The following is a 20,416-nucleotide window of genomic DNA, read 5'->3' on the forward strand; positions in this document are numbered from 1 at the left end:
TTTTTTTAATTGAATTTCTTTATGGAAATTGCACTTGCTACAAGCAGCAGCAAACTGGCCTCATCTTGGCACACTCATTACCCCTAGAACAGCACAGGAAGTGCAGCTTTAGGGGCCCCAAACTAGGAGCACCACTTGCTTGTTCCCTTCCTGTGGTCGTACTCTATGCTACTCATGATTTGCAAAATGAATTTGCATGAAGGTGCAGGTTGCAAACACACTCTCCCCGTGTTTCCCTTACACCTGCCTGGGGGAGGGTGAGCAGCTGGGATAGGAAGCAGTGTTCTTAGTCCCACTCTCACAGAAAATCTCTGATTGAGAGGCAGAGATTGAAGATTGGGCAGTGCTCCCCAGTGCAGGAATCTTGTGGCCATGTCCAAGTTGCATTGGGCAGCTGCCTGCAAGAGCTCCTCAGAAGCTCTCAGCTGAGTTTCCAACTGCTGATTGTGAGGCAAAAAAGCAAAAAAGCAAAGCATTGGATGTGATGCATCTGATAAATAACCCTGTGCCTCATTTTAAAAATCTGTTTGCATCACACTGCATTTTGTTTTAGAGCCACTCATCCTTGTGAAGAAATGCTTTTGAAATGCCAAGAAAATCCACCTCCTCTGCTGCCTGGGCCTCTGATTCCAGCAAGCTGCTGCTGCTGCTCATCAACACTGTGCTGTTGATGAGATTTTTGGAAAACATTACAATGCATGCTTCACAGTTAAAGCAACATTCACAATTAAAGCAGCATTCACAGAGCTGTGTGCTTGAACTGAGATCCACAAGCAGAAGCCCCCTTTGTGCTCAGCAACCCTCTGCAGAGGGCTCTGTTTATTTAGGAGGCACATTCTGAACCTGCAGCAGGCACAGATCAGCCTCTGCTTTCTGAGACACTGACCAGAAGTAAGAAAAACTGCAGAGGCTTATTTAAACCTGGCAACAAGGATTTAATATGAGCAAAAGGCTCTGCTCAGAAGCATGCACAGTAGGAGCACACACACTTGTCCAAAACCTGTTCAGCTATAGTAATAAACCCAGAGATTCTCAGAACTTGTTGTTCCGCACATAAAGGCACTGCTTCGTTGTTTTGTGCCTATAAAGCAGGGTAAGATGACCCAGGCTTACAAAGGAATTTGGCACTGAGGGATGATAGCTGTATTATTGCGCTGGCTGGAAACATTCAGATAACTGCATGAAAACACAGCACTTGTGTGGCTGGAGTGATGTGCCTTTTGTGCTGTGTTTTCAGAGTTAGAGGAAGGTGAGATTTGTGCAGAATACGAAGGGGCAAGTTCTCAGAACAGCAAAGCATTTGGTGCGTGCCCTGGACTGCGGTCACGGGGGGTTTTGGTGGCTTGGAAGCAACAAGAACCAGGATGTGGGGAAGAAACCAGCTCCTGGCAGGCCTGCACGCAGCGCTGGGGGATTCAGGCTCCACTTGTGCCTCACCACACAGGGGCTTGCTGCCCCTGACCCACATGCTGGGTGTGTAGCATCAAAACCTCTGAATAATGTATTATTGACCCAGCAGGGGAAGAAGAAATAACAAAGAGGTTGTGGGGGAGGCAGCTTTGAAGGAAGAAAAACCATCTCACTGTGGATGAGGACCACTTTGTGATGCTAAATAGTAGTGGGCTGCAATTCTGAGAAAACTGGTCATTCAGGCATAGAATTCAGGCATAGAGTCAGCCCTCTTGGAGTTTCCTGAGTGTGAGCAAAAGTACCCAGGAGATTTACTAAGCAGGAAGAAAACAGCACTCTTTTGCTGAGTCAGGATGATGCAAAGGTGCTGAAAAGGAGCAAACACTCCCACTTCTGAGTAACCCGATAACATCACATACCTTGACTATCTCTTCAGTCCGCTGATAGCAAATGGCTTCAATTAGCAAAATCCTCAGCTGTGCTGAGCCCTCCTCACAATGCACTGCATTTGCACCTCCTCCACTTTGTGTGCACCGCTCAGAATTTGGCAGGGGGTGAAGACCTGCACGCCTTGTGGCCAGACTGCAGCCCTTTATTCGGGGCAGGGTACTGTGCCGGGGTGGCACTGTGCCATACCTGATATCATTTTACCGAGCATGGAAGGCACAGTGGTATCCTGGAGAGCATCAGGGCTGCATCAGCTGATATGGGTTTCTGTGCTCTGTGTACAGTGTGGAGTGGATGTGGCAGGACTTGGAACATCCCAGCCCACAGCACAGGCATCTTCCAGGCAGATGTTAAGAACTGATACATCACAGAATGGCAGAGGCTACAGGGACCTCTGGTCCCTCTGCTTCAACCTCTGCTCCAGCACAGCCTAGTGTCATCTCCAAGGATAGAGACTGAAATAACTGCCTTTAGGCTCAGTGTCTCTAATGGGTGTTTTTCCTTTGAAATACAACAACAAGGTGTCAGCAGAGCTCTTACAGCAACGCCCAGAGTGGAAATGCCTTCCACAAACCACATCCCTCTGGTAGGCCTGGTTGCACTGTTTGCTTGTCCTTACGGAGCAAAGGATGTAAAAAAAGGTTTTAGATTTGAGGAAAGAGGGTCAGAGAGAAAATATGAACATTTTCAATAAAATATGCAGTGCTGGTTTTACTCCTCGCCAAAGTACAGCAGGGGATGAAGTGCAGGGAGCATTTTCCTTCACTGCCCACCACCCTGCTCTGGAGGACCAGTCTGTCCCTATCCCCTGGAGAGGATCAGGAGAGGGGTGTGCAGCCCCCATGGCAAGTTTTGCCACAAGTCCAGGGAGGAGCCCCCAGCATGAGCAGTGTGTTTCAAGGCACTGTGGCTGCCCTGGGGCAGAGCATCCACCACACTCAGCACATTCCCTTGAGCCTGCAGGGCTGCAGAAGGGGCATGGTGATCAGGCAGGGAGACAACAAATGCTAGCTGATTGCTCTGGCCGTAGCAGATCCATTTATTCCATTTACTCCATGGGGACTGGGCGGCGCGATGGTCTACAACTCCAGTGTCAGTTTGACAATAGTTAAGTGATGGAAAATGGGTTTTGTAATCTTTTATTTATAACATTGGACAACACTGTGTCTCAAGCATAAAAAACGAATAACTCAGTCCTTTCCCCTGACTGCAGGAATGTGATATACCACCAGCTCTCTCAGAGACTGCAGGAGGCCCCCACTGTGGCCAGACCCACAAGCAAACTTGTTTCTGCATATTATACTTAGCAACTTGGAGCATAAAGTGAGTGGGTGAAAAATGAGGAATTTCAATGGGCATCTAATCTTCCCCTTTATAGAATCATAGAATTGCTCTATGGTTGGAGGTAAAGGTTGGAAAAGACCTTAAAGATGATTGAGTCCAACCACAGAAGGTTGGGCCTTCTGACTTGGAGGACTTTCCTGAAGTCTGTCCTTCCAGCAATGGAATCTAATGCAGCAGAAGTTAAACTGTTCCTGGGTTTGATTCTGGCAAGAAGACCTCAGATACATAGAATCACAGAATCGTGGGGTCATAGAATAATAGAATCATAGAATGGCCTGGGTTGAAAAGGACCACAATGAGCATCTAATTTCAAACCCCCTGCTGTGTGCAGGTTGCCAACCACTGGACCAGGCTGCCCAGAGCCACATCCAGCCTGGCCTTGAATGCCTTCAGAGATTCATTCATTCACTGGAACGAGTGTCCAGTTTCAAATATACGGAATTATCCACGCAATCAGGCTTGTTGGAAATACGTTCTGGGCATTTAATGCAGTTCTTATTTCACATCTCTTTTTTACACCAAAGTTAGGGACCAGTGTGTAGAGATCATTTCTGATACAGCTAACAGAAAATTAATGAGTGTGGGTTTTCAATGTGATCCCGCAATATTTTTGGCAGTCCTCCCCTTTTGTTTAGTGGTAACATGCATCTTGCAGCAATTGAACAGGCAGCACTAACAAAGCAACTACACAACCCCTGGGTTTCCCGTGGTTTTCCCAGCAGCTTGCTCCTCCTGCCTCTTCAGGAGGAAGACCAGTGGCCAGCCAGCATGGATAGAGACCAGAGGTCCTCCTGGAACCATCAGCTTCACGCTGAGTTCATTCTGTGGGTGACATCTCTGGCCTGGTGGCAGTGCTGGGCCCTCTTGTCCTCAGCTGGCAGCATCCGTGTCAGGTCAGAGCACCTGAGGCCTGTTAATAAATGTCACATTTCTCAGAAGATTCTCATAACTCATTCCTGGTGTTGCCAGGAAAATAATTACGTGGCAATAAACTAGGACTGTTTGGCTCCTGCTAATTAGGCACAAAGGTGGTACACATTAACTCTGCAGGCAGAACATGTGATGCACATAGGTCTCCAACGAACACTATTTTTAATTTGTGTGTGTGTGTGTGTGTGTGTGGAGGCTTGGTTTCTGGAGGTAGGCTGTTTGCTGTCTACAGGAAAGGAAGGCAAGGTCCATTTTTTTGTTTCCCTGCCTCTCTGCCAGGCATGTGATACTACCATAGCTTAGAATCATGGAGTATCCTGAGTTGGAAGGGACCCACAAGGATCATGGAGTCCAGTGTGGCCCCACATGGGACTACCTTCATGTCAAACGTCATGTCAGCTCAGGACAAAGGTCTGAGCCCCATGGCAGGGATGCCTGAGATGGCTGGTGGGCAAGGCAGGCTGGAGGGTAGTCTTTCCATCCTGGGGCTCTGGCTGTGTGGCTCCCCAGCCTTTCTGCCACTACATGAATCACAGCTGCCTCTGAACACATGGAGCAAGCACGTGAGTAGGTGCATGCCTTATGAGGCAGTTAGTGATGTCTCTTCCTCTCTGCTTCAGGGCACCCTAGCGGAAGACAAGTGCTCAGCTTGTTTTTATCCAGGTAGTGATTTAGACTGCCCTGGTTTCCAAGCACGTTTTTACAGATACCTTTATGGAGACGAAGGTATTCCAGAATGTGCTGGATCTCCTCCCACCCTTTTCTTTGCTCTAAGATTAGTTATGTGAGACTTTCACAGTTAGACAGTGCATAATTTGGACATGCAAAAATGTAATTGCTTTGAAAACTGTCAGCTGGAGTGCTTCTGCAATGGAAACGCCAACTCTACCACAATTGCTTGTGCATCAGGAGTATCACAAGAGTTAACTATATCAGAGGCCAATGTGAACCTAACCAAAAAGCATGCCACTGCAGCTGGCCCAGAGGCTCCATGCATCTTTGGCGTAGATCATCTCAGTAGAGGGTACTTCAAGGACCCAAAGGGTGTTGGTGCGCTTTTGGTGTAGCTGCCATGGAGATCAAGGACATGAAGCAACTGTCTACCTTGCCTGATCTCTGAGAGAAGCCTTCTGTTGTGGGATTGCTAAGAGCAGAAGGATAGCAGGTGCCAATTGCTACTGCAGTGGTGCACTGGCAGCAATACCGCAGCAACAGAGACTCCCTAATTCCCATTCATCAGCTGATTTGCCAACTGGAGAACCAAGGAGCAATCAGCAAGACTCACTTTCCCTTCAATAGTTCCACATGACCACTGCAAAAGTTCAATAGAGATGGGAGGCTGACAGAGAACTATTTTGGCATGAATTAAGTCACACCACCCCTAAGCACTGCTGTGCCAGACATGCTAGAACTCCAATATCAACTGGAGTCAAAGGCAGCCAAGTGGAATGCCACAGCTGACATCGTTAATGCCTTTTTCTCAATCCCTCTGGCAGCAAAGTGCAGGCCACAGTTCACTTTTTCTTGGAGGGGCATCCAGAACACCTGGAATCGACTTCCTCAGGGGTGAAAACACCACCCTGCCATTTGTCATGTGCTGATCCAGACTGCACTTGAAGAGGGGGAAGCTCCTGAACACCTGCAATGCATTGATGACATTATTGATGACATTGATGACAGAGCAGAAGTTTTTGAGAAAGGGAAGGAAATAATTCAAATCCTTCTAAAAACCTGTTTTGCCATGATCCAAAATAAGGTCAAGGGACCTGCACAGGAAATCCAGTTCTTAGGGATGAAATAGCAAGATGGACATCATCATATCCCCATGGACGTGATCAATAAAATAACTGCTACGTTTCCACCCACTAGCAAAAAGGAAACACATGCTTTCTTAGGTATTGTGGGTTTCTGGAAAATGCGTACTCTGGATTACTCTGCATTACTCTGGAGTCTGACTGTAAACCCTTCTCTATCAAGTGACCCAAAAGAGCAATTTCACATGAGGCTCAGAGCAACAACAGCCTCTGAACAAATGAAACACGAGACAGCTTATGCAGTGCTTGGGCTACTCCGGACAGAACAAGATGTAAAAAACATGCTGTACATTGCAGCCAGGGAGAACAGCACCACATGGAGCCTCCAGCAGAAAGCATCGGGGGAGACTTGGTCAATCCCAAGGGTTTTGCAGTCAAGGATACACAGGCCTGCTACTCCAACTGAAAAAAAGAGATACTGGCAGCATATGAAAAGATCCAAGCTGTTTTGGAAGTAGTTGGTGTTGAAGCATAGCTCCTTTTGAGCGCCCTAACTATGCTGGGCTGGATGTCCCAGGTGATGGCCCCCTCCACATATCATGCTGTTGATGCTACGTGAAGTAAGTGGGTGGCACTGATCACACAGTAGGATCAGGTAGGGAACCCCAGTCATCCAGGAATCTTAGAAGTGATTGTGGACTGTCTCAAAGACAAAGATTCTGGAGTATCACCAGATGAGGTGGTGATACAAGCTAAGGAGGCTCCACAAACAATAAACTACCAGAAAATGAGAAGAAATACACTCTGTTCACTGATGGGTCCTGTCACACTGTGAGAAAGCACTGAAGCTGGAAGGCTGCTGCATGGACTCCCACATGATGAGTTGCAGAAGTGGCTGAAGGAAAAGGTGAATCAAGCCAATATTCAGAAATGAAGGCCATCCAGCTGGCTTTAGACATTGGTGAACAAGAAAAGTGACCAATGCTTTACCTCTACACTGACTGCTGAATGGCTGTAAATGACCTATGGGGGTGGTTACAGCAATGGAAGCAGAACAACTGGCAGCACAGAGGCAAACTGGGGCCTCTGCACTGTGGAAAAACACTGCTGCCCTGGGTAGAGAACATGGTTGTAAAGGTACATCATCACACCCACTAGGACTGAAGGAGCTCAGGTGGACCTGGGACTGGCAACGTAAGAGTGAACTAGTTCTAGCTTGGTGGGCCCATGATACCTCAGACCATCAAGGAAGCAACACATAGATGGCCTTAGGATTGAGGAGTGGACTTAACTATGGATGCTGTTGCACAAGTTACTCGTGAATGTGAAACATGTACTGCAATCAAGCAAGCCAAGTGGATAAAGCCTCTTTGGTATGGAGGATAGTGCCTGAAACCTGGCAGGTGGATTATACCACACTCCCACAAACGCCGTGGCAGGCATCATATGCTTGCAGTGGTAGAAGGAATCATTAGATGCCATGTCCTGTGCCCCATGCCACTAGAAGGACTGCACTATCCTGGGCCTTGAAAAGCAAATCTTATGGCAACATGACATCCCAGAAAGAACTGAGTCAGAAAACGGGGCTCATTTCCAAAATAGCCTCATAACTACCTAGGCCAAAGAGCGTGGCATTGAAGTGGGTATATCACATCCCCTATCATGCACAGCCTCTGAAAAAAACGAGCGATACAGTGGATGGTTAAAGACTACACTGAGAGCAATAGGTGCTGGGACACTCAGGCACTGGGACACACATTTAGCAAAAGACAGCTGGTTAGCCAACACTCAAGGATCTGCCTATTGAACTGGTCCTGCCCAGTCAGACCTCCACCATACCATAGAAGGGGATAAAGTCACAGTGGTGCACAGAAAAACAAAACAACAACAAAAAAACATGCTGGGCAAGACAGTGTGGGTCATTCCTGCCTTGGGCAAAGGCAAGCCTATTCGTGGAACTGCTTTTGCTCAGGGACCTGGGCACATGTGGTGGGTAATGCAAAAAGACAGGGATGTCTGTTACGTACCTCAAGGTGATTTGGTGCTGGGTGAGAACAGTCAATAATTTAAATAGCGTTAAATTGCTACATAATACCGTGTGTCATCACTACTATGGTTCTTACATACCTTGTTAGCAGTATTACAGTAAGAATTACCCAGGTTAAAGAACGAACTCTGATGGAACCCGAACTAGCCTCTGTATGCAGTAACACAGTACTGTGAGTCATCCCTCCTGTGCTGAAGGACTGCTATGACACATCAAGCTTGAAGTTATGAACTAGATGAATACCACGAACAATTCAAATGGATGGCTGACAGACCACAGAAAAAATATGTGTGTATATGTATTAAAAAAAAAAAAAAAAAAAAAAAAAAAAAGATTGGGGATGGTAATTAGGATGTGTGGAAATTGAGGTACCTGAGCATTATGTAAATGGTACGGAATACAGGGTGGATATTGTCTCAGTTTCAGCAGGGACAGCAGGGACAGAACTGTCTGGTATGATGTTATGTTTTGGTTCTAGGAAAAAAACAGCACTGATAACAAGCAGATATTTCTAGCCGCTGCTAAGCAGTGTTGTACAGAGCCAAGGCTATTCGCAGCAAAGGGCCCAAGAAGGAACAGAATTAGGACAGCTGACCTAAAGTGGCCTAGAGGGATATTCCGTATCATATGGCACCGTGCGGAAGGAGTTTTGAAGGGGTGGGAGTTCTTTCTTTTCTCTCCTGCTGCTCAGAGGCTAGCTAGGTGTTGGTCCTGACCAAGGGTGAGCAATTGCTCCTGCATCACTTGCTTTGTGTGTGTGTAATCATACTTACAATTCTTCCCCTTTTCTCTGTCTTATTAAATAGTTTTATCTCAACCCATGTGTTTTACTTCATTGTTGTTTTGTTGTTCTTGTTGTTGTTCTCTCCTCCATCCCTTTGGGAAGCGGGTGGAAGTGAGGGAACAACTGTGTGATGCTCACACAGTTGGTTAAACCACAACACTGGGGCACCATACGGAGATACAAGAGATGCCACACTTACTTCTCTCTATCTATGAAGATAACCCAAAGCTGAGTATTCACTCTGTGTTCCTGAGGCTGCTGTTCCCCATGGAGAGCACTGTGCCACCCCTCTGAACTTAGGGGCCCTGGGATTTAATTCACCTCTGCGGTGGAAAGGGATTATGGGCAGGTCTCTGACTTCTGCATGCAAAACACACTGGACTGTGTTAAACCACCCATGCCAGGTCAAAGTCCCTGTCTTGCCCTGTACATTGTGCAGAAGGAATGTGCAGTTTGTACCGTGCACCAGTTTGCAATTTGGGAGGGATGCAGAAATGAAGAGCTAGACCTCTATTACCACCCATTGCTCCTCACATGAGGCTCGTTGCAAATGGCACTGGGCAAAAAATCATCCGCCTTGCAGATCAGACATGATGTTAGGACAATGAACGATGGGAGCCAGAGAGGCAGAAAATGGAACTGCATGAGCTGGTTTCTGCCACATGTGGATTTTTGTGTTCTATTATCAAGCTTTCAAAAAGCAGTTAAGCACGACTGCATCTTGAAACTTGCCTGCATCACTTTGCAAAGCATCCAGGTTGAGTACAGATCCTGCAGGCTGCTTTTGGCACAGAACACCAAGGGGAGTGGGCTGCTGCAGAACCCTGCATACATCACTCATGGGACATGAATTGGGATGGCACAAAGGGGACGTGGTTGCAGCTGGGCAGAGCTGCCGGCCCAGGGATGATCCAGCCGACTTCCTGGAAGCGTGTGGCTGATTCCTGGGAAGAACAGTGCGTGGCAGTGCTCTCCTCCTCCCTTTGTTATTCTTCAGCAGCTTCTCCTCTGTCTTTCAACCAGATGTGCTCTGCCAAGTGTTCAAGAGAGGCTGGGTGATTGGGTCTGTCACCAGCGAGAGCAGAGCTCTGTGTGTACTGTGCGAGCAGCTGGCAGACACCCAGCACGCCCATCTAATTATTAAATATTTATTGCACCTTTAATGGGTCAGTTACAACAGAAGAATGCTCCCAAGGAACAGGCTGCAAGGAACGGGAAAGTACAATTAAAAGCTGTCACAGCCAGATGAAATGCAGCACAGTAACGCACTGCAGATGACCCGGCCCTCCTGCAATAAAATGTGGTGCAGCTGTTGCTGCAGGCACCGCCTCCCGCAGCTTCTTCCCTTCGGCAGCCATCGGCACCACTGCTTAATGCTGGACATGGCCAGCCCTCTGTGACACGGCCAAGCTTGTATCTGCTGTGAAACTGTCCCTTCTGCTGCACCGTGTGATTCTCACAGTGTCCTCTGGACACAACGTCCAGCACCAGCTAGAAGCAACATAATGCCAGTGGGTGACTGCTGGCTGACGGGCTGGGCTCGGAGGGTTATACTAATGAGGTTACATGGCAGTCAGTCACCAGTGGGGTCCTGCATTGGGTCCATTTATGGGCCAGTTCTCTTCAGTGGGTTATCAGGGAGCTGAGTGCACACTGACTGACAATGCTAAACTAGGAGGAGCCATTGGTTCCCATGTTGGAACTGGATGATCTTTGAGGTCTCTTCCAACCCACGCCATTTGATGATTCCATGATCCTTCCCATTCAGGGGACTGGGAAACCCCTTTCTGCATGGCATTTCACAGGCTCCATACCTGGTACAGGGCCAGGGAGCACTGCTAATGCTCTCCATCACTTGCTCTGCTCCAACCAGCACTGTGCTGGATGAGGGACGTCCAATGGCCTGCAGCAAGGAGCAGAGTTGTTCTGCAGCACAAAGGAACAAAAAAGATAAAAATAAGTACACAGGGTGTGTTTTCTGGGTGTGTGAGGTTTTGTTTCTTTGACTCGCAGCCAGAGGACCCACATTCTTCTGCACAATTTTTATTAGGTGCTGTCATGAGACCAACTAACCTGCAGCCCTGTGAGTAACAAGCCCAGGTGCGCAAACTGCTCTCAGTGATTTAGGTGTTCACGTGGCAGTTCTAAGCACCAGACACTCATGTGCCCAGTACCACCTCGGTGCTACAGGGACACAAGGCACAAGGAACAGGCAGACAAAGGGGACATGTGAAAATGGGGGATGTGTGGACGTGGAACACACAGACATTAGGGATAAGTGAACATGAGGGAGGCATACCTGCGATGGACATACGAGACATGCAGGACAGGCAGAGAGAGGACAAGTGGGCACGAGACACATGGACAAGAAGGACAGGTGATCACAAAGGACACATAGAGATGAAGGGCATGCAGACATGGGGACAGGTGTGCACGGAAATTTCATGGACACAAGAGACAGGCAGACGGGGGGCATATGAGGGACAGATAGACACAAGGGAAGGAGCAGACACATGGGCATGAGAGACATAAGAGACACACAAACACTGGGGAGAGGTAGAGGAGGGGGATGTGTGGACATGACAGACAGGCAGACAGACACGCAGATAAGGACAGGCAGATACGGGGGACGGGCAGACAGGGGATAAATACACGGACATGGGGACATGCAGACACGTGGCACAGGCAGAAGGTACAGCACATGGGGGCTCTCCTGGAGCCAGCTCCTTAAGCACGGCACCTCAATGCGGGGCGGGCGTACGGATCCCAGCCGACATCTGATGGGGTTAACAGCTTTAAGGCAGGACCACCGCTTTAAGCGCAGCTGCCATGAAGCCTTCGCACCCCACCTCGAGCCCCACGCCGTCCCTGCATGCCCCCACTCCCCGCTCCTGGGGGAATGGAGGGAGGCAGAAAAAAAATAAAATAAAAATTAAAAACAATTTAAAAACGCGATGAAGAAAAATAAATGGAAAAAGAAATAAAATAGGAAGAGTCCCCCCGACATAGGTTCCCTCCCCCCGCGCTGGGTAGGAGCCTGCGCGCCACTTCCTGCTCAGCGTTACACAGCACTTTTTCTTACTGTCACACGGTTTGGCTTTTTCTTTCTTCTTTTTTCCTTTTTTTCCCTTTCGTCCCCTCCTCTCCTCTCCCCTCCCCCCCAGTGTTTGCCATCCCCGCCCGCCCCCCCTCCCGCGCCGCGAGAGCACAAAAACTGCCCCCCTTCCCGCCCCCCCTTCCCGCGTCGTGACGTCACTCGCGCCATGGGCGAAGGTGGGCGTGGCCAAGACGCGGGGGCTAGACATGGTAATAGGATGACCGTATGGCGCATGCGCAGTGGTGCGCCTTGCGGCATTGGCTATATAAGTGCGGGGCCGGGGCGGTGGCGGCAGAGCGCTCAGGGGTCTCTGAGGCTGTGGTGCGTCGTTCGGCGTGACAGCGGAGAGAGCAGAGGCGTGCCGGACGCGCGTGCGCGGGGACGAGGCCGTCAGCCGCCTTTTTGCCTTGCAGCTAAGAAGCCGCCGCCATGGTGAAGAGCGTGGGCAGCCTGGTGAGCCCGCGGGCCGGCCCGCGTCGGGCACGGTGGCCGCGCTGAGAAGCGAGGGAGCGAGGGGGGCTTTGCGTCGAGGGCAGGGCCGGCAGCGCGTGGCTGCGCTCCTTTGTGCGAGTTCAGCCCGAGAGCCGCGATCCGTTCGCGTCTCCTCCCGCCTCGCTGAGGGAGGGGCGGCTCCGCTTTTGCTGCAGGTGGCAGCTTGGGAAGCCGGGTCTGTAGGGCTGTGCTGGCCGCTCTGGTTAAACAGCAAACACTGACTCTTGCAGTGACCCTTGGCAGTCAGCTGATGGCCAGGCTAAGCGCAGTCCAGGGGCAGCTCGGTACGTGCGTATAGCTGAGGTCTTCTGTTAAAGCCGTCTCCACTGTGCTGAGAGCAGTGGATTTCTTGCGGCGTGGGTTTGTAGCCTCCATTTTGGGGTACTGGCGGGTGCTGCGAGTCCCTGCTGCACTGGAACCCTTGCCACCTGTTTTCTCTCACCCTGCCCTTGGAAACTGAAACCTAACAGCACGTTGCTCGTCTTGTCCTCCAGCATAACGGTGCGTGCAAAGCAAGGCCCTCCGTGGGCTCAAGGAGGCACCAGCTGGATATCTGAAAGCTTTTCAGAGGCTTTTCCCCTCAGAAGTGTGAAGGAAAAAAAATGCTGATAAAGCTGTGAGATCCTCTAGTAATTGTGGCGGCGTGGACTTGCAGGAGGAGGTATCCCTTCTGTTAATAAAGATATTTCTATATGAAGCTTATTGATCCATAGTCATTGCAGAAGACTAGAAGTCAGAAAGGTCAGGCAGATCTCTTGCCACTGCTGGCTTCCTTACTTTAGGGATATTTATGTTCTCTGAGAAAAATACCAGTACAATGCACCTTTGCTGGATCTCTCAGGGATAACGCAGTTGGACCCCATGTCTCTTCTCAGGCTGCCCACAGCAATTTTAGGTCATTCTAGGGATGACTCACAGGGTAACGCCTGGCTGCAGCTGGAGAGTAGTGCTCAGATCCAGGTCTCCAGTGGTGTATGGTTTGCGATCAGCTGGAAGTGCCATGTTCTCCCACTTTGCCCTTGTTCTGTGCAGTACTGTCCTGAGATATGTAGTCATTTGACCAGTACATCCCAGGGATGGACTTCCTCTTGCAGGATACAGCAGTTACAGGAAGTAAGAGTAAGGAAGGTGGTCTAGTTGGCAGGTGTGGGAGGTAGAATTAGTATTAATGTCTGTTACAATGCGGACGTGTGAGAATATATGCCAAAAATCCGGGATTTGGAGGAGGGGATGAATGAGGCTCTACTAAAAACCTTATGGTTTTAAGTAACTGCTGGGAGCAGATAGCATGGACTGTTGTATGTATTAGTATTGAACTTTGCTGGAGACAGCGTTGTACTTTAGAGATTGGGATGTGGGAGTACGTGCTACATTAGGACAGCAGCAGAGAAAATGTTGGAGAGAAAAAAGTTCTGCACCCACCCCTCAGACTGAGAGCAGGTGGTATGGGTTGTTGATCTCATAGGGGATAGGCTGAGTGTCTACCCATAGTGTGAGGAGGAGCTCAGCGTAGAAAGGCTGCATGTCTGAGGACAGCTGCATCAGGAGGTTGAGACATGTACAATGGGAAGCTGGGGTGCCAGACATATTTGGAGTTACAGCATGTTATGAAGAGTTGCCTATCTGCTGGACCTGCACCCTTTGCTTGCTCTGCCTGAGATACTTGTTTGTTTTCTAGCATGCAAATATTTCTTGCCTTCAGTGACTTACAATTCTGCTAAAACGTTTGCTCTTTGAGAATGGGGGCACATAAGGAGCTCTAAAATGCAAAGCATGGTATCCAGGAAATGTCTCTTGTAATAAAGCGTGACAGAGATCTCTCTGTTAACCTGAAATGTTGGTTGTTACTGGCATAGTCTGTGTAGCATTGTGTTGCCTACTGAAGTTGCACTCCAATGTACTTGGCAGAGTAAATAAAACATTTATATGATGAAGCTGTTGCTTTAGGAAACATGCAGTAGGGTAAACCATGCAACATCTTGATTCTAATCATTGATTGGAAAAAGTATCAAACTGGAAAACCCTGCAGAAGTTTGTCCTCAAATTCTGTGGAGGAAAGTCCTAGAAGAAGGTGGATATCTTCCCATCAAATTGCAGATGAGAATTGAATGTTAAGGACTGTTGGAATTGCATTAAAAGTGTAACACTACTCAGTCTAGCTTACGATCTCAGCTCATGCTAACTTCCAGCTAAACCTCCACAGTTCAATGACTGAGCACTGTGGTATTTCTTAATTGAGGCGTCAGAAGGCAGTGGTGGATGCTAGCACTGATGGAAGCAATTTGCAGGAGTGCATGCATCATTATCCAAATAACTTACTTTAAGTGAAGGTGCTGTGTGAAGGCTAAGGGAAAGCTAACTTGGGGGTTAGTCTTTTGCACAGTAGGGAGGGGAAATCCTTAATATTTTCAGTTCTTTTTTCTTTATAGTCCGAATTTGAGGCAGAACTGAGGTCTGCTGGTGAGAAGCTTGTAGTAGTTGATTTCTCTGCCACATGGTGTGGACCATGCAAAATGATCAAGCCATTTTTCCATGTAAGTAGCCTTTGTTCTTCACAGTGACTGTACATATGCATAAATACTTCTGTGCAACTTGCCAGTAATATGGAGCAAACCTCCTTTGTCTGTGGGGTGGACAGTATTTTCTTGAAGGAGAAATTTTGGAAGTATATGATTGCTAACTATTGAATAAAATACTTGGATATACAGCAGGGAACTGACTGTTGCATTTTGGCTGTCCTGATGCTCTGATGCATGAATCTGTAGGGACCTAGCTGATACATTCCCTCAAGAACTGGCAACAGTGGAATTGAAACAATGTGTGTACACTGACTCTGATTATTAAAACTGCATTCAGATAAAGTGTAGTACCTCTCTGGGGTGAGGGGGAGGCCATAAGGGAAGGAAAGGCCTTTTCCTTCTGCTTAGGTGCTTCAGCAGACTCTTCCAGGGGATGGAGCTGGAAATTAATTTCTGGTCAGTAAAGTAGTTGCTTTAAGGTAACATGTCATGTCTCACAGCACCGATTTCTACAAACGCACCTTTTTAAGCATTTCCTGGAGCAGTAACTACATAATTTCATTTTTCATTCCAGAGTTTGTGTGACAAGTTTGGTGATGTGGTGTTCATTGAAATTGATGTGGATGATGCCCAGGTAAGGTCCGAGGGTAGTGCTGGGGGGGGCAGTAGCTTGGCAGAACCACAGAAGTGGCAATGAGTGTCCTTGCATTCACTGAAACAAAATTAGATGGTTGCTAGGTACCTATGCAGGGAAGAATGAACTTCTAGAGAAAATCAAAAGAATGAACTGCTTTAGTTATCTAATCCCTATGGCATGTATGAGGTAACTTGGGAACACTGGTGCTCTGTGTGTTGGGAGGGAGTCTCAAAGGCCTTAATCTGTTTTGATGCAATCTTCCCTAAAACTAATAGCTCACAAGTACAAGACGGTCTGATCTCACCGCTGCCCTTGGCATTGTTTCCTCTTTCATAATTTGAATCAAGTGTAATAAGATGTCTGCTCTACAGCAGTTTCAGCAATGTGGAATGAGTACTTGAACAATTTCAACCTGAAATTGTTCATTGCTGAAGTGCTTTTGAGCACTCTCCAAGCACAGTGTGGATGCAGTAAACATGTGCTCCTATTATTGTATGAATTAGATGCTGAAGGGAGGATCTCTTAGGCTTGTTTCAGGAAGACGTTAATATTGAGCTGTCTTCGCAGGGCTGGACTAGAAGAGATGCTTTTGCTTCATTTTTAACAGTAATGACTTTGTCCAACTTCCTAATCAAAATGAAATCATGGGTTCTAAATTATGATGTCCTTCAGACATGCACAGCTGAATACTGTTTTTCTTCTCTTCCAGGATGTTGCTACACACTGTGATGTGAAGTGCATGCCAACATTCCAGTTCTACAAGAATGGAAAGAAGGTAGGCTTTTTTTTTTTTTTTTAATGGAGCGTATTTTCCTGGAAGAGGCAGGCTAGGCCACAGAGCCTGCTTTCTCTTAATAATGTATCTGGGTCAAAGCTGGCATTGGGACACCTCTGAGAGCAATCAAATTAATCTTAGTGCTACTGCAAATGTAACATAGACCAGCTGCTAACTGATGAAGCAAGCTCTATTAATTAGACCTAGTGAACTAAGTCTTGCAAGTCAGTCTTTATGGGTGGATCTTCATGAGGAATTAGTGGTGTTAAGTGTACAAGACTCTTAATGTTCTGCTTTTACTGATCTGAGTTAGCATTCATTCTTTGCATTGCAGGTCATGTTCAAGCAGAGACATGACTATATGTGTAGAATTACCCCGTGACATCAGTCTCTAATCTGAATATACTCACATCTGAAACCACTGCTTGAGTGTTTTCACATAGGCTATAAAACTTATGGAGGGAGCTCATGTATGTTGCAGGACTGAACGGAGCCCCTTTGCATTGCCTGCTGTGATGGATACATGGGATACAAGAGCAGTCTCAGTGGCAGTTTGCTCCAAGCAGTCCTCTCAGAGCTTGATAGGAAAGGGTCCAGAGCAATCCAATGTGGCTTTCAGTTACCACTGCTAGGAGGTGACCTCCATAATCCCTTTAAACTGTAGTTTTCAGTCTTGCACACCACTGAATCAGGATCAGTTCATTTTTCGCTTCTTTGTGTGTGTGTGTGTGTGTGTGTGTGTGTGTGTGTGTGTGTGTGTGTAGAGCTCTGAGCATGGTGGTCTGAAAGGGATTCTCAAGATGCTGGCACTGATTTTCTTTTGAATGAGGAGCAAATAACTGAATCTCTATGAAATATTTCTCATTTTGAGGCTGAAGAGATCCTAGTGGTTGTGGAATGAAACCTGTATTTCCGCATGTTGTGCAACTAGATGTTATGTAGCATTGAGTACAGCTCTTCTGAAAACTGTTCTTTTTGCAGGTGCAGGAATTCTCTGGGGCCAATAAGGAGAAGCTGGAAGAGACCATTAAAAGTCTAATCTAATCTCCAGCCACGGAGGCATCGGAGCATGTCTGGGGATCGGCTAACTCATAGCCCATAACTTTTCTACTTTAAAAAAAATTCAACCATTTAACCTATCCTCTGTGGTGACTATCCTCTGATCAATGTAAATGAGTACAATAAAATGTAAATTCTTCACTTTCGGTTATTGCCTGATGGTTTGAATGAAAATGCAAGCAAGTTGCTAATGTCTCTGACATGATCTGTTTTGCTATGTTAAAGAAATGCTGTCTGGATGCAAGTGCTCTTGTCAAATGCAAAAATCTAATACCAGGTTGTTGCTGAGAATGGAAAGTTAGTATTGGAAAGGGCAGCAATAGTAATTGCTGTAGAAGTCTGACACCTTACTTGCCTGGCAGCCAGCCACTAGCCTATTATCTGAAAAGCAGCACTATGGCTTGACGGTGAGCTTGGAGCTGTAGAAAACGGGTTGCTTGTAAGGATGAGTTCTCAAAATCCAAGCTTCGTATTAGACTTACAAAACCAGTAGTAATTTCTAAAATATCTGAACATTGTGTGAATTTGCCACAAAATTGCAGAAAGGGAGGAGATGGAAGTGCTGCTTCCTTCCCTTTCAGTTTTGCTTTGCCATTGCTGTGCAGTCTGGTTCTGTTAGTAGCAATATGTAGTCTCTGGGTTGGGCTGCTTTGTTCCACAGGCAGTAATCTAAAGCAGCAAAACAGTGTTTTGAGCCTGAGATGAATTTGCTTGTGTTCTTGTTTTTGCTTAACTCTGCTATTATATTATTGGATCATACTGGATACATTTTGTCTACTGAACTGGACTCTGAAGTCCTCCAGCCCTGTGTCAGGTTATCTAAATAAACATTTATCTGCCAGTTTCCTCATGCTCTTTAACTGCTGTTCCTTCTCCACCAGCTCAGAATGGTTTTCTTGCTGGCCTAGGTGTTGTCTCTTGGTAAGCGTTCAATAAATAACAAAGCAGGGCTGTAGCAGCAGCTAACACCTAATGCAGTGATTTGGAGCTAGAGCTCCAATGAGCTTTGCTGCTTATTTTCCATCGTTGATGGGAAAAGTGAGACAGACTTCCTGCTGTATCTGTAGGCAAAGTGAAGTGAGTCTGGTAAGCAACGCATATGTGACTCAGTTTTACACTCATATCACAAGCATATGTGACTTTCCTAGCTCATAAGGAAGGCTGGGAGACCTTCAGCAGACTGCTGTGTATTTAACCTCTATTTAAAAACAGATTTTTCCAATTCCAAGAAGCATCCACACATTTCTCAGCTGAGGAGAAGTCATCAGGAATTTTGGATGTAAGCTCTGCTTATACAATGAGGGCATGCAAGATGTTTTCTGTACTGCTCTGACTCTTTGACTAACAGCAGTGCCATGTGTTAAAAGATGATTCATAGGTAAGTGGGAAACCACTATACAAAGTGGTTCCATAGATAAGCTTGTGAGGAGGAAATAATATGGTACTGGAGAAGAACATGCTATTAAGATCACCATATCTGCTAACAAGCATTGCTTTTAAGAGCAGTTCTCAGGTAGCCTGTTTATTTCCTGTGGGCAATAGTTGGAAGTGAGAGAGAGAAGAGATAGTCATCTTAAAAATCCCTGAATGGAAGTTAGGCAAAATTCAGCAAGAACATCATCCTTAAGGAATAAGGAAGCAACTGAGATCTGCAGTATCTCTGCTGAGGTTAGGCAAGACCAGGTAGTTAGTTACATGCTAGAAAGGGGGAAAACTGCAAATTCAGATAGGAATGAGGGAAGGCATCAGGAAGGCAGCAGTATCTTCTGCTCAAATGGGTGCAAAGTAGTTCTTGCAGCAAGACTTCTGCTTCCTGTGCTGCAGTATCTTCTGTTTCTGAGAATCAGCATGCAAGCACAAGAACTTGCTTAGCCTGGCTTGAAAGCAGCTGTTCTTAAAGCCATCTCTAAGAAATATGCAGCAAAGAACTTTGTGTGTCAGGTACCCTTTCCTTTTAAAGGAAATGCCCAGTATATTCCCTTCTAAATGCCTTGTTTGAAGTTTGTTCTTCTCATTACAAATACGGGGAAGCAAAGCCTAATGGCAATGCCTTGCTGAGGGGTAAGGAGTCTCAGTTCCTATGACAGCAGTGACCCTGTGGGAGGGATGTACTCCAGTTCTAGCTGGCAGTTCCCTGCCAGTGAGGAGCTGGGAGGGAACTGAACCAGCATAGCTGAGCTGGACTGGACAAAGGGATGTCCTAAAGCAGGGCACCACATTAGCACAGAGGGCTGCTGCTTCAGGTCTGGCTGGGCATTGTGGTGTTCCTGGTGGAGCAATTGCACTGTGTGTCACTTGTTCTATATACTTTGTATTCTATTATTTTCCCTCTTGTCCTATTAATCTGTGCTGATCACAAGTTTTAACTTCCTGTTCCTGCTGTTGACAGAAGAGTGAGCAGAGCTGCCTGCCAGGTTCAACCCTGCCACCTGAATGCAGTGGCTACAAGTAACCTTACCAAATCCTGGGATGTGGGCCCTGACATGGAGTTACTAAGTAATGCTCTGGAGAGCTCAGTAGGTGTGATTTACTTGTAAATGGCCAAGCTGTTTTTCACTTGAAAGAGTGAGACAGCAGTATTTCCGTGTGCCGGAATGTTACGCTGCAGAGTTGCTCTTTCATTGGACACATTTAAGTCACTGACTGAGAAGCAGGATGTGATTTACTGTTTGCAAAAACACAAGTGCTTTGATCCAGTGATCTGGGAAGATGCCTTTAAGGGGATAACAAGAGCTGTTTTCATTTCCATCACATGTGGAAGAAATTTGGTGCATGCTGAAACAACATTTGGAGGTTCCTTCTAGGAGTTAGGAAGTTATCCTTCCCTCAGGTGATGACTGCCATCAGTCATTTGGCTATAAAATGGGCTGAGATGTCTGCCTTGCTGTCAAACCAGTAGAACAAGTTCTCTGCAAACCTGTTTGTGAAGCTTCCCCATCAGAGTGGATGGACTGGTCAGCAGAAAGAGAAGTAGTCCTCCAGCACAGAAATTGGAGTGTGTGGCTGAGTAAGTAGGTTTAATGAGAGAGAACTTCCCATCATGAAAGGGAAGGGCAAGCCACAAAGGTTGCAGTCAAGTGAGCAAGGGAATAGTGTAGGGTTATGTGGCAGGGAAGTAGCA

General features: G+C 47.0%; 1 protein-coding gene across 1 annotated transcript; it reads left to right on the top strand.

The window, feature by feature from the left end:
* The first annotated feature begins 12,106 nt into the window (after positions 1 to 12,106).
* On the top strand, positions 12,107 to 17,436 carry TXN (thioredoxin). The gene is made up of 5 exons (XM_042829559.1): positions 12,107 to 12,266; positions 14,735 to 14,839; positions 15,399 to 15,458; positions 16,171 to 16,236; positions 17,218 to 17,436. Exons 1-5 carry the CDS (start codon positions 12,243 to 12,245, stop codon positions 17,278 to 17,280), a joined length of 318 nt encoding a protein of 105 aa, XP_042685493.1. The 5' UTR covers positions 12,107 to 12,242; the 3' UTR covers positions 17,281 to 17,436.
* The last annotated feature ends 2,980 nt before the right edge of the window (positions 17,437 to 20,416 follow it).

Source organism: Centrocercus urophasianus, unplaced genomic scaffold (assembly GCF_019232065.1).
Source record: "Centrocercus urophasianus isolate 14NV4802_14NV808 unplaced genomic scaffold, USGS_Curo_1.0 seq_31, whole genome shotgun sequence".
Taxonomy (NCBI): domain Eukaryota; kingdom Metazoa; phylum Chordata; class Aves; order Galliformes; family Phasianidae; genus Centrocercus; species Centrocercus urophasianus.

Excerpts from the sequence above, each read along its gene's own strand:
- TXN (XM_042829559.1), top strand. The coding sequence starts at position 12,243 with ATGGTGAAGAGCGTGGGCAGCCTG. Across the intron at positions 14,840-15,398 it reads TGATCAAGCCATTTTTCCAT|AGTTTGTGTGACAAGTTTGG; the intron begins GTAAGTAGCCTT and ends TTTTCATTCCAG. Across the intron at positions 16,237-17,217 it reads TCTACAAGAATGGAAAGAAG|GTGCAGGAATTCTCTGGGGC; the intron begins GTAGGCTTTTTT and ends TTCTTTTTGCAG.